The 27,114-nt window shown below is 36.2% G+C and overlaps 1 protein-coding gene across 1 annotated transcript in view; it reads right to left on the bottom strand.

The window, feature by feature from the left end:
- Positions 1-27,114, bottom strand: part of ABCB7 (ATP-binding cassette, sub-family B (MDR/TAP), member 7) — a 114,739-nt gene that overhangs the window by 55,571 nt on the left and 32,054 nt on the right. Inside the window, exons 2-5 of the mRNA XM_006901770.1 lie at positions 22,490-22,576; positions 13,661-13,780; positions 3,461-3,593; positions 2,417-2,685 (exon numbers count right to left, since the gene is read on the bottom strand). Coding sequence (XP_006901832.1) covers positions 2,417-2,685; positions 3,461-3,593; positions 13,661-13,780; positions 22,490-22,576 — 609 coding nt within the window. The remainder of the gene's footprint in view (positions 1-2,416; positions 2,686-3,460; positions 3,594-13,660; positions 13,781-22,489; positions 22,577-27,114) is intronic.

The following is a 27,114-nucleotide window of genomic DNA, read 5'->3' as shown; positions in this document are numbered from 1 at the left end:
GTCTATGTGTTTCCTATTGCCAAAGGGGCCCTTTAGAGTAGTGAGAGAAGATCTTCACCCTGAAACTTACAGCATCCCTTCTCAGCAGGATGTAGCTAAGAGAATACGCCATCCCCTTTTTCTTATGAATCAGGGTGAAGTCTCTCTCAGGGAAGAGTGATAAGGAATGGCAAAGGACACACTGACAAAGGAGATTCATCAGAACTGGCTTTGACAAGCACTGTGGCAATCGGACAATTAAAACAGACTTTCAAGGGCGGGGGGAAAGAACGAACTGAGGAGGAGGGTACAGAAAATAGTGCAACAATGAATGAAGGAAAACCCAAAATCTCTGTAAATGTTCATTAAAATTAATTTTTAAAAAGTTGTAAAACCTACATAAAGTAACAAGAAAGTCAAACTTCACTTCCCACATTGATACAACACTAAACAATTGACATCCAGTTGACTCCAACTCAAAACAACCCTGTATAGATCAGAGTAGAACTATAAAATTCTTAATGGCTACATTTTAAGAAGTTGATAAACTTTCATCTGAAATGCCTCTGAGAAGACTTGCATCTTCAACTATTTTATTAACTATTTCATTAACTATTTACACCACCCAAGGACTCCTGCAACAATGAAAAAAATCAAGCCCACTGCCATTGACTCAATTAAAATTCATAGTGACCCTTACATCAGTATTTTGAGGCTGTAAATCCTTAAGAGAGACTTCCCATCTTGCTCCCAAGGAGTAGTTGGCAGATTTGAAACAATGACCTTTTATTTAATGATACACTCCTGCCACATTGATACTACCTTTAAATGTTAATAATGAAATATTGCAACAACCCTAAAGATGTATTCTGAAAGCCAAGATAACATTACCTAGAAAATATGCAGCTCCTTGAAAGGTTATAAACAGTGAGCAGAAAAAAGCTAGATATCCTGAACATAACAAGCCAATGTCATGCACAAATATCTTTGGTAACAAAATTTAAAAGGAAAATCTTAACAATAAAATGCATATGTTGTTCTTGTTGTGTCATCAACTCACCTGTGATTCATAGCCACCCTATGTACCATAGCTCTACAACCTACCCTGTCCTGTCTGCCATTGCCCTAGTTACTGTATTAATCCATCTCATCTGGGGTCTTCCTATCCTGCACTGTCCGTCCACCTTCCAGGAATGATGTCCATCTCCAAGAATTTGTCTCGACCGGCCACGTGCCCAAAATATGTAAGACAAAGCTTCAAAATCTTAAACTCCAAGAAGAAATTTGGTTTCACCCTCTCCAAGACAGACCCATTTGTTTTCTTTGTTATCCATGGTATGTTCAAGACTCTTCCCCAATACAACAATTCAAGGGCATCAATTTTTCTTCTGTCATTCTTAGTCATTATCCAGCTCTCTGATTCAGAGCAAGTAATTGTGGAAACCACGGACTGGATCAGGTGTACCTTAGTCTCTAGCTGGCATTGTTGCTTCTCATTACTCTGGAAAAGTCCCTTACAGCAGATTTATCTAATGCAATTTGTCTTCTGATTTCCTGACTGCTGGTGCCAAGACTGTTGACTGTAAAGCCAAGCAAGCTGTAACGTTAAAAACCTCAATTTCTTCTCCATTCATCATGGTGCTGCTTGATGTTGATCTTCAATTAATATTGAAGACAACAGTCCTTGACCTTCTGCAGCATGTGCTTCAGATCTCAGATTCAGCAAGCAAGGCTGTATCATCTATATAACATAGGCTATTGATGAGTCGTCCTCCCATCCTGATGCGACATTCCTCCTCATAATTCTTCCTCCAAGGGCTTCTCAAATGAACTGTTTTGCTTATCAGCATTCCTCCTCCACATGCTTCATGAATGATCTGTTCTGTATATAGATTTAAAATGTATAGAGGCTTCATGCATTCCTGACGCACTCCCTTTATGATACTGAATGTTTCCCTGCTCTGTTCTGAAGACTGCTTCCTGGTCCAATTATAGGTTTCACATAAGCACAATCAAGTGTTCTGGGATTCACACTCTCCCCAAAGTTAGTCACAATTTGTTGTTATCCACACAGTCAAATGCCTTTGAATAGTCAATGAAACACAGATAGATATCCTTCTGGTATTCTTTGCTTTCTGCCAAGATCCATCTGACATTGGCAATATTAAAAATTATTTACAATTTCAACACAATAAAAAATTTTGGATAATCCCATGAACCTTGTGCAAGATAATTTAAGAATCACAAATTTTTTTGGCAAGATAATTTAAAAATAAGATTCTTGTTGCAAGGAAATTTAAGAACTGTTAATTCTTCTGGTATCCTGAGTTTTTTTTTCAAATCCACAGGCATGTAACTGCACAATAACTTCAGATACTAAATAACTATGAATGAGAACGTAAACACAAAATCTTATTATTGAAAATGCTCGACTTACCAAAACACTGCTGACAAGAGTCACCTCAAACATGATGGGAAGAAGATTAAATACTAGCGCACTCAGGACAAAACTGATACCCCTTGTTCCTCTGTCAATTGCCTTAGATAAAGCTCCTGTCTGTCTGCTCAAGTGAAAACCCAAATCTAGGCTGTGAAGATGGAGAAAGACATTTTTGGCTATTCTTCGAATTGAATTTTGGGCTACTTTGCCAAATACTGCATTTCGAACTTCATTGAAAAAAGCAGCTCCAGCTCTTGACACACCATCTAAGAAATAAAAAGATATGTAAAATTAAAATCACAAGAGTATAAAAATGGTTCAGGTTGAGAAAATGCTTTTCCAATGAACAAGTCAATTACTGACAGTATCACAGAACACTAATACACAAACCAACCTAGGAATTTAATACTGTAATACATATTAACCTTTACACAATAATATGCACATATTTTCAGTGCTATTTTCCCTCAGAGATTCTAGATGCTGGTGTCATAAATTATGATTTTTAATTCATTCATACAGTTTTTTATTTCTGTCATTGCTAATGAACATATTTTAATAAAATAATAAACTCTGACATGTATGCAAGTATAAATAATCAACAATTTTACTATTTTACTACACAAAAGTAACAGCAAAATAACTTTACTGCAAAATATCTTTTAAAAAGAGCTTAACAATAAGAAAAATTCACTGCTACTGAGTCAGAACTAGCCCAAAGATGGCCCTCCAGTGGGTTTTTAGAGGCTTTAAATCACAAGAGAGGAGACTGACCATTTTTCTCCCACCTGTCTTTGAGGTGACAATTCCTTTATTTAGTAGTCCAGAAGAGTTTTAATTTAATGTCTTATTTTATACTGGTTTTGTAGAACATAAAACTGTTAATAGGGAATTTTTGCAAAGTCTATCATATAAAAATAATCTATAAAGCAATAAATTTAAATAGTCTACGTTATATTATGAAAAGATCATCTGCCCAAGTATGATAAAATCCTCTGGAAGAAAGTCACATCTGTACACAGATTAAAGAATGACACATACAGCCAATTAAAACTGCTGTTGCCATGGTTGCCACTGTATTTGGTGCTTCACTAAGGTTCAGCATATTTCCCGACATCTGGTTGAGACTGTCTACAGCATATTTAAACATGAAGGGAACCACAATATTCATAGCCTAAAAACATAAAAACAACAATTATCCATCATATGCAAATAAAAAGATAAATCCTTAAATTAGTATTCAGATATTCTTAACTATTTACTGACACAGAGATATTAGCAGTAGAGATAGACTCTTCTAATTTGTAAAGAGAACCTTTTTGGAAATGAGAAACTTGTCATTTGAGGAGTCTTACATTATGTTGACTATCATTTAAATACTCACAATCTATGTAGATAAGGGAGAGCTATTATAGTGTTGTCCACAGTGAGTTGCACTGCAAATTCATAGGAGTCAGCAGAACTCCTATGAACATATGTCAATAGAAAAGTCTAAAACTTAAAAAAGAAAAGCAAACCATAAAGGAATGAAAAAAGAACTGTGAGAAACTTATGAAAGGTATGTTGTGGTGGTGGTTGTTGTACTGCTCTGGGGTCTGAATGCACCAGTAGCTTCTTGTACAAATATGAGCAATATCCCCTTGTGCAATTTATAACCTCGGAAACACAATGCAGTGTCAGCTAAGTGTTGTTTCTGACTCAATAGCTATGGATTTAAGGCTTTTGTGGCTTGCTTAAGGGTCAGTGTTTTGGTTGGTTGTTTTTTGTTTTTTTAAATAAAGATTAGGAAAATATTATTTCATGGAATTATCCCTAATCATCCATTTGAAAAGCTCTGCTATCTGAAATTCTAAAATCCTCATTGCACATACAGTAAATTGCCTCTTATTGTAGTCTATATGTACATAAACACACAGAAAGAAACAGAGATATGTACAGAGGTATACATATATAGAGAGCACTGGTGGCCTAATGCTAAGGAGCCATGCTACAATCCCGAAGGCACGCAGTTTGAGAGCATCAGCTGCTCCACAGGAGGACAGGCAATCTCCTCCCATACGATAAACTGCCCCTGAAAACCCACCAGAAAGTCAGCTATAGGTTGATTCCAATGTGATGGTCTATAAGAACAACATACATATATATACAGGGAGCTATGGTGGCTTCAAGGTAAGGAGTTGTGTTGCACACCCAAAGACACACAGTTTGAGTCCACCAACTGCATTATGCTTAGTGAAAAACTCAGTCACAAAAAACCAAATACTGCATAAGTCTGCTACTGCTAAAATAAGAGTGTAATGAGGGGGAAGACGAAGGGGAAGGAAGAACAAAAATGGAATGGGTAGGCAACGAAAATTTCAAGGATTAAGATACAGAAAGATTTTGTAGGAATTAGTAGTAAATGAGATATTACTAAGGAAAGAACTGATATAAAAGATATCAATAATTTTTTTAAAAATCTCCTAATTCACTGCCATTGAGTTGTTTGTGTTCCATGGTGATCCTACAATGAGATTCCAAGGTTGTAAATCTTACAGGAAGAAACTTCCCATCTTTTTCACTCAGACCAGCTGTTAGATTCCAATTGTAAACCTTTCAGTTAGCAGTAGAATACTAAACCTACTATGGCTCCTATGAAGAAATGTAAATAGAAAAGTCGAATGCCACCAGGACCCCTATGAAGAAATATCAATAGAAAATCCCATAGCCGAGAAAGAAAAAGAAAAACCATAAAAGAATGGGGGGGGGAAGCCTGAGAGATTCTTATGGAAGATATGTGTTGTTGCTTTCGTGTGCTGTTGATCCAGTGGGTTTTCAGAGGCAGTTAATAAAAAAAGAGGAGACTGCCTATCTTTCTCCTGCAGAGATTTGAACTGTGTGCCTTTGAGCTGCCAATGCAAAAACTTACTAGTGAGTCACTAAAACTCACTTTCTTCCTCCCCATAAAAGGTATAACATTCAAGTAATAAAGATATCAGAAGTGGAGGCAAAAGAGAAAGGAATGTAAAACATATATATATATCATAATTAAGCTAAGATTTTTACTAGATAAATGTAGATACAAAAATCACAACTCACAAAACATCAAAAAGAATACATACCGTACCCGGTTCAAATCCACCAGATGCTCTGCTGGAGAAGGAGGGGGCAATCTCCTCCTATACCAGTCAGATCTGATTTGACGGTACACATAAAAAATAATAAAATAAAATTTAATTTTTTTTAAAAAAAAGAATACATACTAAGACCACTTTATATTTCTGGGTATAATGTATCTAGACCGCAGAAAGACAAAGACAAACTGAAAACCTTAAAGGAAGTTAGGGTTAAAAAAGCTTCTAGTAGCCTAGTGATAAGTTGTGCTGTCTACCTAAAGGCACTCAGAAGGAATCCACCAGCTGCTAGGAGAAAGATGGGCAATCTCCTCCCTTGCAATTTAAAGCCTCTGAAAATTCACTGGAGGGTCAGCGATGAGTCAATATTGCTTTGATGGCAAACAACATAGAACTGTATTCATGTTAATCTTCTTTATAGAAATCATACAGACAAATCTGAATATTTACACTGTTAAAACAATAAAAATAACAATCCAGTAAAATTAAATGTGAAAAGGCTGGAAAGAATTTAAGGCAGAAACATATTAGAAAAGAAAAATCCATTATTTTCCATCACAAAGCTGTAAAAAAGTGATGACTGTAGCCTACAAAAGGCAGAAAAGTTGTGTGACTTGGAAAAAACAGGCATTCCTTTCAAATTTCAACAGCTACATGCTGTATCCAATGACATTACCCTTCAAAAGTATATATCTTTCCTTTGAAAGATATATTCTCATATAAACAGAAACTAATCTGTTGCCAGTAGAACTGTATAGTAAGAAATGCTAAAATAAGTGCTTATAACTAGAAAAATTACACAATCCAGAAACACGGATGTAAAGCAAGGAAAAGCATTAGATAAGGAAACAATAATGGAAAAACAAATCTTTAGCATTTCTTGATTAGAAGGAGAGCAGATAAGGTACCCGTCAGGCTGTTAACTTAAAAATCAGAACTTTAAATCTGCCACTTGTTCCAAAGAAGAAAGATGAGCAGCTTCAGAAACCCAATGAAGAATCATGAGTCAGAATTTACTAAAAAGCAGACGGTTGGGTTTGGCTTGATTCCTAATTGGTTAGTTACTGTTTGTTCACAATTCTAACAAGTGAAATTAATCACAACAGTATTACCAGGGACAGCAGGAAGAAAACGAGAATTTTTTTTTTACCTGCCCTCACCATGACCCATCACATATACAGTCCCCAGGTGATAAAAGTTTGACTTACAGTCAATCCTTATCCTTTAAAATGGTTCACTCATGACTAGCAAAGTGAAACAGAAAATGACATGAAATATTACAACTTGGCAGATTCAGTACTGTACCAATCACAGGAATAACTAAGGAATGATGCCCTACAATAAGATACTCAGAAGAGTCATAGTTAACACCTTCAGGAGCATGAAGATTTATATACAGATCTGTAAAAAAGTGACAGAATTGTGAGAAAGTGACATACAAGGGAGTACTGCTAAAAAATCTGCATCAAAATATTTGATTGGTATGAAATATGTATTTTGCCCTTCCTTTTCTAAAAGATTAAATTTCTACCAAGTTCAACCTATACTTTATCATTCCAGGTATATTTCCAGTTCACTGTAACTTGAAAATGTGGATCTCTTCTGGAGAAGTTTCTGTGGCCCTGCCTAAACCAGTTTCAAGTTCTGACAAATATGTAAGGTATAGAACAGATTTCCTATTTAACCTGGGAAGTGCCTACAATGTTATTAGAAAGTAGATCAATTGTAAATGTATGTCATCTATATCACAGAATAAATGATTACGTTTTTACATTAGGAAAAGGGTGTAATAAAAAAGAAAACTCACAAAAAAACGGAAGAAAAATATAGCCAGAATTCTCCTTAGAAAGAAGGATTATTCTGGAGACTTAGTCTCCCTTTAGATGTGTTTTCAAACAGGCCGATCCCTGGAGAAACATGGGCCTGTGAAAAAGATGAAGATCCTCTACAAGATGGGTTGACACAGCCATGACCTCAAACATACCTAACCTATTGTGAGAAGACCTAAGACTTGGATCATTTTGTTATAGATAGGGTCACTAGGAGTTGGAAGTAGCTCCATGGCACCTAACAGCAATAATTTGGACTGAAAATCTGGAAAGCAGGTCTGGCAGAAAGATTTCTTTAATTATTTTTATTGTTTTTATGTGTGTGTATTTAACAAAAGTTAAGCAATACAAGTCAGAACCACCTAAAAAAAAATAAATAAAAAGGGAAAAAGAGCCAAACACATGAAAGCCTAAAAAGCACTGCAGAAAGCAATGAGACTGAATAGTCAATAGGTAAATTCAACAAAATCAAAAGCTAGTTCTTTCATAAACTCACTGCCAATGAGTTGGCTGACTCATAGCAACCTTTGACTCAAGTTTCTTTCTCCCTCAGAGCACCTGATGGAACATTATGGATAGTAACCTGACACATTATAGACTACGTCACCAGAATTCCTTGGTACTTTGGAAAGATCAAAAAAAAGATTAAAAAACTTCTAGCCAAGAAAATCCAGAAAAAAGAAAGACAACGAATATAGGAAATGAATGAGGGTTCAGGTCTCATGGACACTGAAAGAAGAATTAAAAAAATATTAGTAATTACTCTATGCTCAAACGTTTAAGCCAGGAAATTAAAAGGCGCATTGCCATGGGAAAGTCTGCTGTTAGGGACCTCTCCAAAGTACTGAAGAGCAATGGTGTCTCTCTGGAGACTAAGGTGCGTCTGATACAGGCCATGGTCTTTGTAATCACTTGTTATGCATCAGAGAGTTGGACAATGACCAAGGAGGATAGAAGGAGAATTGATGCCTTTGAGCTGTGGTGCTGGAGAAGAGTATTGAGGGTAACATGGACTGCTAGGAAACAAACAGATTTGTCCTGGAGAGGGTTAAACCGGGTGGCTCCTTGGAGGCAAGGATTCTGAGGCTCCGTCTAACACATTTTGGACATGCTGTGAGGAGAGACCGGTCCTTGGAGAGGGACATCATGCTTGGGAGGGTGGAGGGACAGCGCAGGAGAGGAAGGCCCTCTATGAGGTGGATTGATTCAGTGACTGGGATAATTGGGATGAGAGTGTCAGAGACAGTGCGATTGGCACAGGACAGAGCGGAATTTAGGGCTGTTGTACATAGGGTCGCTATGAGTCGCAAGCGACTCGACGGCACATAACAACAACAACGATGCTCAAACATTTTACAACACAGATTAAAAGAACTTATGCACACCCATGTTTATTGCAGCTTTGTTCACAATAGCAAGGAGTTGGAAACAACCTAAGTGCCCATCAACAAACGAATGGCTAGAGAAGCTGTGGTATATTCGCACAATGGAATACTATGCTGCATTAAAAAACAAGGAACTCATGCAATATTATTCAAAATGGTTGACTCTGGAGAACATTATGCTGAGTGAAATATCCCAGTCACAAAAGGACAAATATTACATGATGCCACTGTTGTAGAATGGGACTGTCCTTGGGGTTGGGGAGAGACTGAGTAAGATGGGTTCAATAATGTATACTGCACTGAAACAGAGGAGGGAGAGAACCGTCTAAAAGAGAGATGTAACTGGGTATTTCTGTCATCACAGGAGACTAGAGCGAGGGCTGCATGGTGGAGGGGACCTGGGGGAGGGTTTGTAAAACAATGAAAGAATCTTTTCTTTTACTTTTCCATAATTTTTGGACTCATGTACTTATAACTTGTTAGTCAAATTTGTGTCTTCTAGGTTGCAACACCCCCATGATACATCTTCAAGGATATGTACATGTACAGCCAAGCACAATCAATAAGAGTGCATCTGAATTCCAAAATCAATCTCCATAATAGTCTATGTGTTTCCTACTGCCAAAGGGGCCCTTTAGAGTAGTGAGAAGGATACACTGACAAAGAAGATTAATCAGAACTGGCTTTGACAAGCACTGTGGCATCTGGACAAGAACAAACTGGGAGGAGGGTAGAGAGAGTAGTGCAACAATGAATGAGTGGAAGCCCAAAATCTCTGTAAATGTTTATGAAAATTAATAAAATATAATTATAGAAAAAAAAAGAACTAATTTCTGAAAGGTACCATTAACCAAAATTTATATATGGAGGAATAAATAATGAGCGCAGATACAGAACTATTATATAAATTTAATGAATTATTACTAATGTTCCAAAACAAAAACATCAGAACAAACTGGTTTCACTGATAAAAGCTACCATTCTGGAAACAAAGGACATCAATTCATTACAATCCATTGTAAAAAGGGGAAATAAAGACACATTTCCAAACTTCTATGACAGTAAAAAACCCTAATTACAAAATTGGGTGAAAAATTACATTAAAATAATGCAGACCAGTATCTCTCATAAAAATAGCTGTGAAGCTTCTCAGGATAATATTAGCAAATAAATAAAATAATGTACAAAAATACATCATAGCCAAATAAGATTTCTCCCAAATACACACCCTTCAACATTCAATTACTGGTATTGTTGATGTGGTACTTGTTATTAACTACCATCGAGTTGAGTATGACTCATAATGACCCTATGAATCATACTCAAAAACACTTAACAACTAAAACAAATAATATCACAGCAACCATCGGCGATCTTTGATCACACAGCCTAGTTGGTGGCTGACCCTCTATTTTAAAGGAGCAGAAACATAGAAGTCAGGCCTTTTTCATTAGTGAATTAGTGCCCATATAGGCACTTAGGCCTGCAGCGCTCAGAGCTTGTGGAAAGTACTAGCACTGAAGATCTAGAAGGGACTTCACTTTGACATTAATTTTCACATGTGGGATGTTACCCCATTGTGCCTGGTGTGAGTCTTAGAAGGAACACTCCTTGAACACATCTTGCCACGACGATGACGGCTTCAACTGGATTGGGTAACATCGTATTTATATGCCTGATTTGATATTAGAGGTACAACAGTAATCTGTCACTTTGTTGGACTAAGGAATTCATTGTTTATACTGGTAAAACACTTGTTACTGTACTGTACTGAGGTAATATGTAGGTTGCTGTGATGCTGAAAGTTAACTCACTGGTGAGTCAAATGCCAAAAGGGAAACCCATGGTAGACTGGTTTTAGTGGAGAGCGCAGATTGAGACACAATAGGAAGAAGGATTTGCCATCTACTTCTTAAATATCAGATCTCTGAAAAACACACGATTAACAGAGGCACACAAAGAGTATTAAAGGTAGAGCCCAAACTTGAAACCAATCAAACTGAAGACAAATGAATGCAAACATGGAATGTATGAATTGTGAATTTTGAAAAACAAGAGATTATGAAAAATGAAATGAAATGCATAAACATCGACATTCTAAGCATTGGTGTGATGAAACTAGTTTGGCTACCTCTGACTTAAGAGACTCACATGGTATACTATGCTGGAAATGATAAACAGAATAAGAATGATGTTGCTTTCATAAATAAAAAAGAAAACTGGAAGATCTATTCTGAAGTAGAACACTGTGAAACATAGGAGATTATTCATACACATACAAGAAAGTCCAGTTAATATGAATTAAAATATATTATCCCACAGCTAAAGCCAAAGAAGAGAAAATGTAATATTTCTACCAAATCTAGCAGTCTTAAATTGAACAAACATGCAATCAAGATGTGTTAATGATAACAGGTGACAAAATGCAAAAGTTGGAACTAGTAATGGTAGGTGGGAAGTATGGACTTGGTAACAAATAAAGCTAGAAGCAGAATGGCTGAATTTTGCATGTTCAAAAAAAACCCACAAATCATAACCAAGTGGAATTCATGGCAGGTATTCAAGGATGGTTCAACATAAGAAAATCACAGTAACAAAGGAAAGAGCAAGAACTACATGATCCTAAAACGTGATGCAAAAAAAGGCATCTGACAAAATCCAACACATTTTGCTGATGATTTTCTTTTTCTTTAGCTTCAATTTGGACTTGCAAATGAATAATTCATGGTCTGTTCCACAACCAGCACCTGGCCTAGTTTTCACTGATGATAATGAGCTTCTTCAAAAATTCTTAAAACAGATGTAATAGTCAGATTCATGTGTAGACTAGTAGGTTCCATGTATATACAACTATATAGTTGTCGTTTAGGTTTCTTACAAAAAGGTATTTGCAATGAATAAATCATTGATTATACACAATTCTATCATTCTAGCTCCAGCCTCATTTTAGTCACAAAGTCCATCTATTCCAACTACTGCACCTTCTTCCTTGTTTTCAAATTTTGCATTATTAATACATACTGATTGCAGGTTCAATCATTTTCCGAAAGCAAAAGTTAGCAGAAATTTTCTACTTCCTCCTCTTTGGCTCTGGTTGGTGGTTCATATATGATGGTAATCTTTTGAACAGGTCTTCGTTGTATGTGTATGGATATTATCCTGTCACAACATTGTATTTCAGGATCTAGAAATGGTCTTTCAAACTATGAATGTGATCCTGTTTTTCCTCAAATTTTCATTTCTGATGCGACAGATCATAGGATTTTATGATCCAAAATGTTCCATGCCACCATTTCAGTTCAGTTAGGAGATGCAATATAGTGAAAATTAGTAACCAAAAGCAATCTACATGTTTAACGTAATCCCAATGTTCTTCATGTTGTTATGTGCTATTGAGGCTCATGCGACTCATATCGATCCTATGTAGAATAGTCCTGAACCCTATTCTATCCTGAGCCAACGTCATTTTCTCTGACACACCTAACCCCATTATCCCAGTCACTAAGTCAATCCATATCCCCTAGAGTCTTCCTCTATTGTGCTATCCCTCCACCCTTCCAAAAATGATGTCCCTCTCAGAGGATTGGTCCCTCCTTGCAACATGCTCAAAGTATGTCAGACAAAGCTTCAAAATCCACCTATCCAAGGAGCAGCATGGTTTCACCCTTTTCAAGACAAAGCTATTTGTTCTCCTAGCAGTCAATGGAGTATTCAATACTCTCCCAAGCACCACAACGCAAAGGTGTAAATTCTTCTTCTGTAATCCTTAGTCACTGTCGAGCTTTTTGATGCAAAGCAAGACCATGGCCAGGGATTGAGCACACCTTAGTCTCTAGAATGACACTCCCAATCCAATTAATTGTTTGATTTCCTGGGTTCTGGTATAAGAGTGTTGATTGTGACGCCAAGCAATCCCAATACAGATACCAAATTCATTTTGAAAAGAGATAAAAAAAGCCAATTGTCAACGTTTATTTGCAAAGGAAAGAGACTCTGAATAAAATAGCACTTTTGAAAAACTAAAATGAAATAGGAGCCATAGCACTCCCTGATTTCAAAATATACTACATAGCTGTAATATTCAAAACAGCATGGTACTGCAACAATGAAAGACACATGCAACAATGAAAAAGAACTGGAAACCTAAAAAATAGCCCATCATCCTAAGGTCAACTAGTATTCAACAAGGAATAAAACCTATCAAACGGGGAAACGATAACACTTACACAAATTGTGCAACAATCAATGAATTTTTTTAAAAATGTGAACTGAGGGAGGAGGAGGAGGGAGAAAAATGCAACAAAGAATAAATGAAAATATAACTTTTCTGTAAACTTTTGTTAATAATCATAATAAGAATTTTTATTACAAAACAAAGTCAAAATAAATTCAGACGCTGAAGAGGCTCCTGAAATGAAGGCCGATACACTGAATAGTACCAAAATGACCAGCTTTAATGACTATCAATTGGGGGTTGTTCTTTTTTCGCTTGTAACTACCTATTATTTATTATTTATACCATCATTCTGACATTATGCCTTTACCTCCTCGAATTAATGCAAACTAGGATCTCAATTTACCAGAGACATGTATTAAATGAGATTCGTCTCTAAATAACTTTTTTCACAAACTTCATTAGACTTTGTTGCAATCAATGATCTTTTTACATTTTCACAAATGTACTCCAGTAAGATGAGGCTACTAGAGACTGAAGTGGTGATAAATGTGACCAACAGAAAAGGTGATGGTATTGAGGTCCATGCACATTTTAGATGACTACAAAAATAATTTTCAAAACTAAACAGAATTCTAAAAGTTGGTAATATTCCTCAAAATAAATCTTTCATCAGTTGAAAGAAAATGTAGTATTTTTTTAGTTACTGCAACAAGCAAACGATTAATTTGTCTTATTACCTTTGCACCACCCAAAAATCCCAAAGAAATGGCAACTCTAGCTCGTAGATCTGGCCTGTCCTTGGGCCACACGTAAGAAAGCATTGCTTTTATGATTTTCCTAGTATCAACATCTTTTAGCTGTTGAAAGAAAAACAAAACAGTGAGTAAATATAATCACTTCAAATGTAATCATACGTTAAAGATGTGAAACTATATAAACATTACAGTGATCTATGAAAACATTAAGTACAACGTTCATTCTCAATATAAGGCCTGTATCTTTCAAACTCAAATTATTACTTTTTGGAAAATTAAGCAATTTAATAATTTTAAAAGCTACTCATTTCTTTTAATATCTTACTTTCAATTATAACCACCTCACTGCCAAAATTATACAGTGAGGCTGCAGGGAAGCGTACTGCTGCTGTTGTTGGGTACCATGGAGTCAGAACCAACCCATAGCTGATTTTCTAACAGGTTTTCAGAGTTAATTATACAGGAGGAGACTGACAATCTTTCTCCTGCAGAGCAGCTGGTGGATTTGAACAGTGTATCTTTGGGCTCCCAGTGCAACTCCTTACCACTATTGCTATGAGAGCTCCCTGGTAAGAGCTTTCAATCAATCAAAAAATGATATAAAATTATACTTTTAAGCTCTTCACCTGTTTTTTTATTCAGAATATCGGGTGCTCTAAATAGGAACTCACAGTAGACCAGAGTTATTTATACAGTGTTTTTAGTAAAGCAGAGGTCAAGTTAACCATATTAATGCAAGAACTGATCCACTATTATTTTACCTAAACCCATCTCACATTTTTTCTTTTTACAGGTTCCTTAAGCAACATTTCCATTAAATTCTAATGTTTAGTTTCACTTTTTTACAGGTAGAATATTAAAATTAAAAAATAACAACTCCTGAAACCAAAATGAAAACAATACATTTATTTTCCAGAAATGACTACATTATTTTCTTTAGTAAAAGCTCCTCCATGTCTTAAAAAATGAATTATAGCTCCTTTTTTTCAAACGTATTAAAAATAACTAAAAGAGATAATATACTCTTTTTAAGGTGTTTAAAATGAGTACTCTAATGAGTACTTTTAAAATGGTTCATGTTCACTGTTGCAAGCCAGTATCACATACCCTAGGTAGCATGCAGTAGGTATCAATAAGTATTTAGTGAATAAAGGAATGAAAAACTAAACAATGTTTTTTCTCATGACTCTTTAATAGAAAAAAACTTAAGCCATCTGAGTGATCAACAGTAGAAAACTATAAATATAAATAATACTGAGAGCTCTGGTGGCCTAGTGGCAAGAAGCTATGCTGTAATCCCAAAGGAGCACAATTCAAATCCACCAGATGTGCCGCTGGAGAAGGGAGGGGCAATCTCCTCCTGTGCCAGTCAGATCCAATATCTATAAATCTATATCTATATAAAAATAACACTGAATATGTACAACTTACTGTCATTCAGAAATATAGGCAGTAACACAGAAACAGGTTATAAATGAAGGAAACAGTACTAAAGATTGGACTGTGCCTCTCCAAAATTTGTTTAATTGGCTGGACCAGTATAAATAATATGTGTAAAGACGTATAATATAATCTCTTGTGATTAGACAAACCAATTAATTGTAGAATTAAGGGTGGGATGAAGCCTCTTTAATCTCATTATAAGCCTGATTTGATGTAGGGGCATTCCCCTGGGGTATATTCAGTAATACTTTTTATCTTAAATGAGATAAAAGGAGAGAGAAATCAATAGGGAGAAGAAGAGTTCAACCATCAAGAAATTAAACCCAGGATCAAAGTGTTTCCTTCTAACTTAGACTGCCTGAAAATACTGACATCAAGACAATACATTCTCCAAGAAATGCCAGGCCTACCAATGTCTAAAAGGAGACAGGAACTGACAAAGAAATACAGCCTTTCCCTAGAATCAATACACTAAATGTGTAGTTCTACCTTGCTAAATAGCAGGAGAATAAATTAGTTTTTAAAAGCTGTCCACTTGCAGTTTTTCTGTTACAATAACAATATGTAACTAACACAAACAGAATAACTTTTTTTTTGTTGGGGAAATAATAATGTCTCTATGCGTTTTCATGTATATATAAGTAAATCTTGAAAGCAATATCACGGTTATTGTTATGGCAGAAATGTAGGATTCTAAACACTCAGCCAAAGTTTAGGGATCAACAAAGCTCTTTATCAAGAACATCAGCTAATGCTCAAACCGATCCAACCCTGAAAGGAAGCAAAGATCGGGTTTATATGCAGAGATTGGGAATGGAGTGTTACACAAAGTTCATTGCGGTTGGGAGTTGAGATTTCTTCACTTTGGGAGTCATTGCTGTTTCTGAATTCTCATGAGTGTCTAGGCCCCAGGCCAAGTGCAGAAGGAGTGGCAACTACAATGAGTCAGCTTGAACTAGAACATAAAGCTTAGTAAAACACGTTATTGCCAAAATTACTGAGGCATACATTTCTTAAAATGACTGTCAGAACAAAATAGCTTCCATAATGCTCTGGAGCTCTGATGGTCTAGTGGCAAGAAGCTGTGCTGCAAGCCAGGAGGCACGTGGTTCAAATCTACCATCTGGTCCACAAAGAAAATGAAAAAAAAAATCTCCTGCCATGCAATTACCTGCCTCTGAAAACCCATCAGAGGGTCAGTTATGGGTTGGTTCCAACTCAATGGCACACTACAACAATAACAACAACGTTTACAATATAAACTGCTACTACACTATGAGCAGGAGGAACCACATAGAATACCTTACTTTCTGTTTGTATTTTCTATAACTCTATAATAAGAAAAAAATTCATTTGTTTAAGTGAAAGGAAAAGAGTTACACAATTTCAAGTATATTTCTTTTTTAAAAATTTTTTTTCAAGTATATTTCTGTTGCAGACTGTCAACATAGAAGAAATCCTGAACAGCAAGAATAGTATTATATCAAACTACTTTTCTAGTCTGTCACTTTATTTTTTTTTTCTGGTGTACTGTCAGAACTGACCCATAGCTGACCCTCCATTGGGTTTTCAGAGGCAGTGTTCCTTTCAAAGCCTAAAGAGACTCTAAATCCAGACATAGCCCTGAGATGGCCAGGGTTCTGGGCCAAGGACAACCTGCCGGCACTAAAATTTAACCAAGGCCCCTGTGTGAATTGAGCTCAGCCTGGAGCTCAGCTAAGTATGTCAGAGAAAGTATCCCATTCCCTGAAAGGCCTTAAAGAAAGTTCAAGTCCACCTGCAGAAATATTTTTTTTCTTTCTTGTGTACCACTGAATCCGACCCAACCAGCACAGGAGGAAATTGCCCTTCCTTCTCCAGGGGAACATCTAGTGGATTCAAGCCACATGCCTTCAGGATTCTATCAGGCATTTTATTGGGTAAAAAGTCACAAATAAAACGATTCACTTTTTTTTTATGATTCACATTGTACTGAAAATGGAAGGCTTGCCTTCCTGAACTGATTTAAAAATTGTTAAAAAGTAAAATGCTTAAGGTATAGTTCTTAATACTTTAGTTTATACACACAAAGAAATGCTCTTCTAACTAGCAAAGTGTTTTTCCAAAGGAAATACAACTGTAATGTCACAATTTACTTGCTCAAATGACTGAATACCAAATAAATATAATTCAAGGCATAATTATGACCAAAACTGGGGTACTGCAGTGATCTTCAATTGGTTAATTTCAAAAATAACCAGAGTTAACATATCTTTTAAAACTATCTTGTCAAAAACTCCTATAAAATACATTTGCATTTTCTCAATAAGGACCTCTTAAATTTATGCCTAAGAGTAAAACTATTCTAGATGGTTTAGTAATATATAAAATAGAGCAACATAACATTAAACAAAATAGGTTCTAAAGCTGTGCAATTAACCATTATGAGTCATTTAAGCTATAAAGAAAGATAAGATTTTCAGTTACAGTGAAGAAATATAAAGTTAGGATTTTTTCTGTTCCTAAAAAGATGGAAAACTAAAGAGGTATATGATAGACTGAGCCACATTTTAAATCATTTTAAACAAATGTATTACTGATGCAGAGGAATAAAATAAAACTGGCAAACTTTATTAAAATCATATAATACACCACATTTTAAAATCACAAAACTAAATTTACAATGAACATCCAATGATAATTCAGAAAGACAAAAGGGTTAGCTAAAGCAGAAAACATACTACATTCTTTATACCCAAAAAATATGGAATGTTTCACAAATTTGTGTGTCATCCTTGCACAGGGTCCATACTAATCTTCTCTGTATAGCTCCAATTTTAGTATATTTGCTGCGAAAGGGAGCACTAGATCACATTCTTGAAACTCAATTGCCTTTCACTTTCTTTGAAGTTATTGCTATTGCTGTTATGGGCTACGATAAGTTGGAACTGACTCATAGCTGACCATCCACTGGGTGGGTTGGTGGGTTGGTTGGTTGGTTGGTTGGTTTGCAAAGGAAGTAAAATGTCTTTATTTGCAGAGGAAATGAACACCCATTGGGTTTTAAGAGGCTATCCCCTTTAAGAGAATGTTCTTCTTTCTCCCACGGAGCCAAGAGTGAATTTCAACCTCCTGCTTTTGAGGTAGCAGACAGTGTGTTACTCTTGGGTGTTATTGATCACCTTATATACTCTTCTCTTGTTTCACTGATGCTTATTGCTTTTTAATAAATTAGTTTGGAAGACAAAAAGGGAAAAGGACAGAAAAGGAAACGTGATACGAAAAAATATTTATTATTAACTTATTTATCTATTTTAAGGAGTTTGAAGATAAATTCTTGTCAATAATCCAGAGATATATGTACTATGTCATTTATTGAATAGCACAAATTTTAAAATATTTATTTGGTCTTAATGCTTCATTAATTTTTGAGACAGGACAAGGCAACATAACTTTAAACATGTACTGTTGTTATTGCTGTTGTTGTTGCCATTGAGTCAAGTACAACTCACAGCAACCCTATGAAGAAAATACCTGAAACTACTCCTGTCCTGTGCCATCCTCACACTTTGACAAACAAGAGCCCATTGCAGCAGTCACCCTGTCAATCCATCTAGTTGAGGGTCTTCTTCTCTCCTTTGCCGACCCTCCATCCTTCCCAACTTCATGTCCCTCTCCAAGGAATAGTACCTCCTATCAATATGTCCAAAGTATTCAAGGAACAGCCTCACCATACTTGCATTCAAAGAGCACTCTGGCTGCACTCTCTCCGAGACATACCTATTTGTTTTCTTGGCTGTCCATGGAATGTTCAGTGTTCTTCTCCAACATCACAGCTCAAAGGCATCAATTTTTTTTCTGTCATCCTTATTCATTGTCCAGGCCTCAGATGGAAATCTAGTAATCAGAAAGACTATGGCCTGAATCAGATGCACCTTAGTCCTCAAACTGGCATCACTACTCAATAATTTGGAGAAGTTCCTAACTGAAGACTTTCCTAGTGCAACGTGTGTCCTTATTTCCTGACTGCTCATACCAAGGGTGTTAATCGTGGATCCAAGCAAGATGAAGCTGCTGACAGTTTCAATCTCCTCTCCATCCAAGACACTACCATTGGTCCAGGGCAAGAATCTTTTTTTTTCCTTGATATTGAGACGTAATCCATACTGAAGGCTACATTCCTTAATCTTCTGCAACAAGTGCTTCAAGTCCTCCTCACTCTTCAGCAAGCAAGATTGTATCATGTGCATAATGCAGGTTATTGATGAGTCTCCCTCTAACCCTGATGCTTCTTCATAGAGTCCAGCTTCTTGGATAATTTTTTTCCTTCTTGGATAATTTGCACAGCATATAGATTGAACAGGTATGGAGATAGAATACAACCATGACACACCCCCTTCCTAATTCCAAACCATGCAGTGCTCCCCTGCTTTGTTCACACAACAGCCTCCTGGAGCAGGTAGAGGTTCCGCATGAGCACAATCAAGTGGTCTGGGATTCTCATTCTTCATATCTTGTCATGATCGACACAGTCAAATGTCTTGGCATAGTCAATAAAGCACAAATAGACATTCTTCTGGTATTCCTTACTTCCTGCCAGGATCCATCTGACGCCAGCAATGATATCCCCAGTGCCATGGACTCTTCTAAATCCTGCTTGGACTTCTGGAAATTCGCTATCTATGTACTGTTCCAGCCATTTTTGAAAGATATCCATCAGTATTTTGCTTGCATATGATATCAATGATATTGTTTGATAATTTTCACATTCAGTTGGATCACCCTTTTTGGAAATAGGAACAAATATGGACCTCTTCCAATCTGCTGGCCAACCTGCCATTTACCAAATACCCTGCAATAGATGGTGAGTGCATCCAAGGTTGCATCTGTTAAATGATACAAGTCAACTGGTATCCCATTGATTTCTGGGGCCTTATTTTCTGCCAATGCCTTCAAGGGAGCTTCCATTTCCTCCCTCATTACCATTGGCTCCTGTTCATATGGTACTTCCTGAAATTTTTCCGTGTCAATCAATTCTTTCTGGTACCGTGACTCTGTGTAATCCCTCCATCTTCTTTTGATGCTTTCTAGGTCATTCAATATACTGTCCATAGCATCTTTCAACATTGCGCTACAAGGTTTAAATTAGTTTTTCAGTTTTTTCAGCTTGAGAAATGCAGAGCGAGTTCTTCCCTTTTTATTCTCCAATTCTAGCTCTCTGCACATTCCATTATAACATTTTGCTTTGTCCTCCTAAGCTGCCCTTTGAAACCGTCTGTTCAGCTCTTTCACTTTAAAATGTTTTCCTTGGATTTGGCTTCTTGATGTTCCAGTGTAATCTCTTCTGACATCCATTTCAGTTTTTTCTTTTTCCTCTCTTTTTGTAATGGCCTTTTGCTTTCTTCATGCATGATATCCTTAATATCATCCCACAACTCATCTGGCCTTCGATCACTGGTGTTCAATGCCTCAAACCTACTCTTGAGATGATCATGAAATTTCAATGGAATTTATTCAAGATCATAACTTGGTTCCTGTGGACTATTTTCATTTTCTTCAGCCTCAATTTGAACTTGCATATGAGTAATTGATGATCTGACCCACAGTCTGACCCTAGCCTAGTTCTGACTGCTGATATTGAGCTTCTCCAATGATTTCTTCCACAAATGTAGTCAATTTGATTCTTATGCAGCCCATTGGGTGAAATTCACATGTAAAGTTGTATTTTGTGTATTTTAGAAAAAGTATCTGCAATGAATAAATCATTGTAAATACAAAATTCAATCATTCTATTTCCAGCTTTATTTCTATCAGCAAGCCCATATTTTCCAACTCCTGTTCTTTCTTCACTCTTTCCTATTTTTGCATTCCAGGCACCAATTATCATTAATGCATCCTGACTAAATGTTTGGTTAATTTCAGACTGTAAAGTTTGGAAAAATTATCAATTTCTGAAATTGACAACATAGGAAGATAAAATAACAAAGTCGCACCCAGTGGGATTAAAAAATAAGTATGTGTGATATGGTGCTCTACTGAACATTATGAAGATAGCAATATAATGCCATATAATCATAACCTCTAGAAGTAAACCTTTATAAGTAGTAAACATATGAACAGAGCATAAGACAAGTAATTAAAAATCAAACTAGAGCTTATTTACTAGCATTCCAGGGTAGTAAAATTAAGTATTTATTAAGAAATTGAACCTCTGCTCTGCTTCTCAGGCCAGAAACTTTGCATCTCTAACCAGAAAGACTACACAAGCACTAAAAGCAAATTTTCCTATCAAAAGCCTAAGGGGGCTTGCTAAGAAAAAAAAAGAGTAAGAAAAAAAGAAAATTTTCTCAGTTGATAAAGGAATTTATATATGTATTCTGGTTTTTCATACATCCTAATCTTTTCTAGTGTTCTTTATTGTGACAATATACGTAACACAACATTTGCAAACTCAACATCAGACATTTCTAATACTAATAATAATGTACTATTAATAGAATCGAAGTATTTTATTTCAAAAGTTTCCCTTTTCAAAAAAAAAAAAAAAAGTTTCCCTTTTCATGAGATATAATTAATCAATTATAGCTAGCCACCATAACCAAGCACTTTGACATAAGGATCTACAGGAGAATCCTAATTAAAAGGATGGGAAATGCAGAACAACATTTCAAAATCTGTCTTAATGCTGTTATAACACTAAGTTAAAATGGTGTTATAAAAGAAATAAGTGCAAAGTTTTAATAAGCAGTAATGTATGCTTTCACAGTTTAGGAATCTAGATGTCTAAATACATGACACCAGTGCTAAGGGAGAGTTTTCCCTGTCTGTGGCTCATATTTTAGAAGGAAGATCCTTAGCATCTGTAGACCTAGCATTCCTTGGAGATTTCCATGTGTCTTAGTATGAACCTTTCCCTGGATTTAGGAGGTTGCCAGCAGTTGGACTTGGGTTCAAATGTGAAGTGTTCCTGGCTCTACTTTTGTGGTGATAGAACGTAGATTTTCTGAAGCCATATAGACCACAGAAGAAAAATACAAGTGTATGTATATCCAAGTATACACATAAAAACAGTACTTTTATACTAAATGTAAATCGCTCAATTAAAAGGCTAGATTACATAGCAAATAACCACAACCAATACTATTCTAAAGACGTAAAACTTTTATACAGATAACACACAACTTTTTTAAGTAAATACTAAATTTGGCTGATTTTAAGCCATTGAAAAAATCTCACATAATTAATCATGATCAATTTTTTTTTTGCAATAGAAAACATGCAGTAAGATGAGTCAATGGAACTATTGTACAACACAGTAACATTGAACACAGATTTTCAATGCAAGCAAGATGATAAAAAAATTTGCAGATAGGTGTTACCGCCTCTTACCCCTTCTTTTGGATCTGTGTGAAGTCCTCCTCCTGCATGACCATGCCAACATGTTCTTTTCTCTATCAGTGGCCATGCCTGGAGAGCCTAGTTCAAGATAATACCAAGCAGTCCATTAGCTATTACAGAATTCCAGACCTTTAAAAAGCTATTTTAGAACATAGAACTATATTAGAAACAAATTTACAGATTCAGGATAGGGTAAGGTTTGGATTTGTTGTTCATAGTGTTGTTAAGAGTCATAGTTGACTCAATAGCATCTAATAACATTGAGCCTACAAAAGAGAAATCTTCAGAATTGTCTGATATTTAAAATTATAAGAATATTGATAATAAATACTCATTCAACAATTACTTCCTCTATTATGACATACTGTTTAAGGAAGTAAGCATATCTAACTGCAAGTGGTCTTAAAGTGAGGGCTATTTAGACTTTACAAATGTTGTCATCAAGTACCAGTTACCTTTCAGTATTCTACAAAACCTAGCTTCCCACCTCAACAAAGCAGAAAATAGTCTGGAATAGGAAGTAGAAAAAAATGGGTGTGAAAATTCCAAAGTACATTTTTTAAATGTTTTATTGCTCTTGGGTAAAAATTCACATAACAAATTGATTTTCCATTCAACAGCACACACATATTGTTTCAGACATTAACCAAAATCCATGCAATGTAATACCACTATTTCCTGTGTTGAACATTTCTTTCCTTCTCATCTTTTCCTGCCTTCTTGGCTTTGTTACGTTAGATTCCACTGAGTTGAATACAACCCATAGCCACCCCACGAACAGATCTGAACCTTGCTCAAATCTGCATCATCTTCACCACTGCTGATATGCTCAAGCGCACTGTTACAATCACTGTGTCATTCACCTTGTTGAAGATCTTCCTCTCTTTATCTGACCTTCAACCTTTTCCAGAATAATTTTTTTTCAAAGGGCAAACTCCTTCTGATAACATGCCCAAAGTATGTGAGATGAAGTTTTGCCATTCTTGCCTCCTAGGAGCACCGTGAGAGCACTTCCTCCAAGAACAACTTGTTTGTTCTTTTGACAGTCCAGGGAGACATTCAATACTCTTCTATCAAAACCACAATTCAAAGGGACTGTTTCTTTGTCAGTCTTCCTTATTCATTGTCCAACTATCAGATCCAGAGAAACAAATAAAAATACTATGCCTTGGATCAATTAGGCAGATCTTAATCTTTTTTTTTAATTGATATTTTAACAAAAGTTTACAGAAAACTTGGATTTCCATTCATTCATTGTTGCACATTTTCCTCCCTACTCCCGCCCTGTTGGCTTTCCTCTTTAAAAAGATTCTTTCAAGAAGCTACACTGCAATCCCAGAGGTGAGCGGTTCGAAACCACCAGACGCTCTGCTGAACAAAGAGGGACAAACTCCTCCTGTACCAGTCAGATCTGATTTGACAGTACACACAAAAATTTTTTTTTAAAAAGATTCTTTCATTATTGCACAATTTCCTCCCTCTCCCTGCCCCCCCCCCGTCCACTTTGCTATGCACCTTTTATTCTGGACTGTTGTCATGCAAATAATACCTAATTATATATTCCTTTTCAATAATTCTTTCCCTCATCTGTTTCAATACAGTGTTCATTATCCCCTCTATTCTTAGGTTCCCCCAACACTCATGTCAGTCCTGTTTTGTAACAGTGGCACTATGCAGTATGTGTCCTTTTGTGTCCTCCAGGGTCACCCATTTTGCATAATATTTTATGAGTTCCTTGTCTTGCAGCATTTCAGAGTATTCCATTGTGTGAATATACCAAAGCTTCGCTATCCATTCATTTGTTGATAGACACTCGGATTGCTTCCATCTCTTTGCTATCATGAACAGCACAGCAATAAACAGAGGTGTGCATGTATCTGTTTGGGTGGCAATTCTGGTTTCTCTAGGATATACTCCCAGTAGTGCAATTGCTGGATCAAATGGTATTTCTATTTTCATCTTTTTGAGAAAGTGCCATACTGCTTTCCAGAGTGGCCGCACCATTTTACACTTCTACCAACAGTGAAGGGTTCCGATTTCTCCACAACCTTGTCAACATTTTATGTTTGCTGCTCTGTTGAACATTGCTATTGTTACTGGATTGAAATGATATGTAATAGTTCTTTTGCTTTGAATCTCTCTTAGAGCTAGAGATTTTGAACATTTCTTCACGTGTTTGTCATCTGAATGTCTTCTTTGGTCAAGTGTCTGTTCACATCCTGTGCCCATTTTGTGACCAGATGCTTATCTTGCTGAGGTACTGGAGTTTTCTATAAATTCAAGATGTAAGTCCTTTATCAGACGTGTCATTACCAAATATATTTTCCCAGTCTGTGCCTTTCCTTTTTACCCTGCTTGAGAAGTGTTTTGATGTGCATAGAGATTTGATTCTTAAAAGGTCCCATTCATCTATTTTATTCTCTCTTGGTTGTACATCTTAATCTTTTAATTGATATCCTTGCTCTTTGGCACTGTGGTGAGGTATGAGAGAATATTTTCCTAATGCAACAGGTCTTTTGATTTCTTGACTGTTGTTACCATTAGTATTGATTATGTATTCAAGTAACAACTTCAATCCTTTTCTCCATCTATCATGATGTTGCCTATCTGCCCAGTAGTAAGGATTATCAGCTTTAGTCCTGGGCAAATTACTGCCCTCTTCTTCCTGTAAGGTTGTCTAAGAAATGTGTACCGTTTTGCTCACCTTATAGACATACTGTTTTGCAACAATGATATTTTGTGCAACAGATATTTTGTGGATGTTACAGGATCTACAGAGTTTCCTGCTGTCAGAATTTAAATAACCCAGTTACAACTAATCCAAGTAGGATGCAGAACATTAGCTTTGTAGACTATGTATTTTGCCAACTAACCTTGATGTCTATGGTCCTGAGCCAAACAATCAATGATTAATTCCATCAAGATGTTTGGTTATACCTAAGAAATTTTTCTAAATTTGTGCCCTATATACACACTACAATACCTGCAATATACAGACAGAGATATCCTATCAAACTCATATGCGTGTATGTGTGTGTGTATACACACACTGAGACATTTTCAGTATTTGTTGGGGGGTGGTTTATTACAAGGTTTATTCATCTGCATAACACAGGTTGTTGATGAGTCATCAAATTTATTGCTTTATTCATCTTCACACTGTTTATCTTCTTGAATGATTTGCTCGGCATACAGACTGAATGCTGTTGGTAGGTGTCATGTAGTCATGTATGACTATGAAGGCATTAGAAAAAAAAGGGTCCAAGAATTGATGGAAAACCAACTGACACATTTCAAGACAATATCCTATTTGTTCCCATTCTAAACAAAGGTGGGCCAACAGAATATGAAAAGTATTCAATGTCATAAATATGTAGCCTAGTAAGAAGCTGTGCTTCAATTCCAAAAGCACATGGTTTGAATCCACCAGATGCTCCGTGAGAGAAGGATGGGAAATCTCCTCTCATGTAATTTCTTACCCCTGAAAACGCACAGTTCCAATTCAATGGCAAACACCACCACCACATGTAAGTAAGGTCTTATTGAAGATTATTTTTAAAACAGTTGGAATATTATATCAGAAGGAAACTACCAGAAATTCAAGCTGGATTCAGAAGACTCCATGACACGAGGGATACACTGCTCTTCTCAAATAAGGGAAAGGAAAAAGAAGCTGACAGATGCTCTTATATTGATTTGAAGGGTAGTGGCTAGATTTGGTTTAGAATGGTGTTTCTGCTGGCTTAGCAGATTTCTGATTGAGTGCCTCGTGAGGGCAGAGATTCTGCTTGTCTCAGTGGTGACTAAAGATATCAAAGAGATTCAAAGATATAATGGGACGCAAATGACCAAAAATCAATGGTAATGAAAGATTCAAGTCAAGCTACACTGAAGCCATAAAAAAAAATTAGGCCCTAGGGATTGATGGAATGGCAACTAATATAGTTCAACAAACTGATATGGCTTTGGACATGCTTAATAGCTTATGGCAAGAAATTTGGAAGACAGTTACATAGCAAACTGACTGGAAGAGATCCATATTTGTTTCCATTCCCAAGAAAGATTATCTAATAGAATATAGGAATTATAAAATAATATCATTAATATCACATGCAAGGAAAAACTTGCTAAGGATTATAATTACTAGAACAGAATACTGACACAGAAGTGCTAGAAATTCAAGTCAGATTTAGAAGAGGCCATGACACCAGAGACAGCACTGCTACTGTCAGAGAGATCCTGGCTGAAAGCAGAGAATTCCTGAAGAATGTCTTTTATTGACTATACAAAGGCATTTGACAATATGGGTAAAAACAAACTATGGCTAATACGGAAAAGAATGGGAATCATAAAATACTGAATTGTGTTGAAACAAAATCTATACAAGACCAAGAGGCTGGTTTTGAATGGAGCAAGGGAACACTGATTGCATGGTTTAAAATCTGGAAAAGTCCCTCTATGCTGATGACATGATAGTATACTTAGAAAACCCTAAAGACTCAGCAAGAAGACTATTGGACATAGTTGACCAATTCAGCAAAGTAGCGGGATACAAGATCAACATACAAAAGTCAGTTGGATTTCTCTACAGCGACAAAAAGAATACAGAGCCAGAA

Source organism: Elephantulus edwardii, unplaced genomic scaffold (assembly GCF_000299155.1).
Source record: "Elephantulus edwardii isolate Elephantulus edwardi_28Jun2011 unplaced genomic scaffold, EleEdw1.0 scaffold00343, whole genome shotgun sequence".
Lineage (NCBI taxonomy): Eukaryota > Metazoa > Chordata > Mammalia > Macroscelidea > Macroscelididae > Elephantulus > Elephantulus edwardii.
Note: the sequence above shows the minus strand (reverse complement) of the source record. Positions and strands in the feature narration are given on the sequence as shown.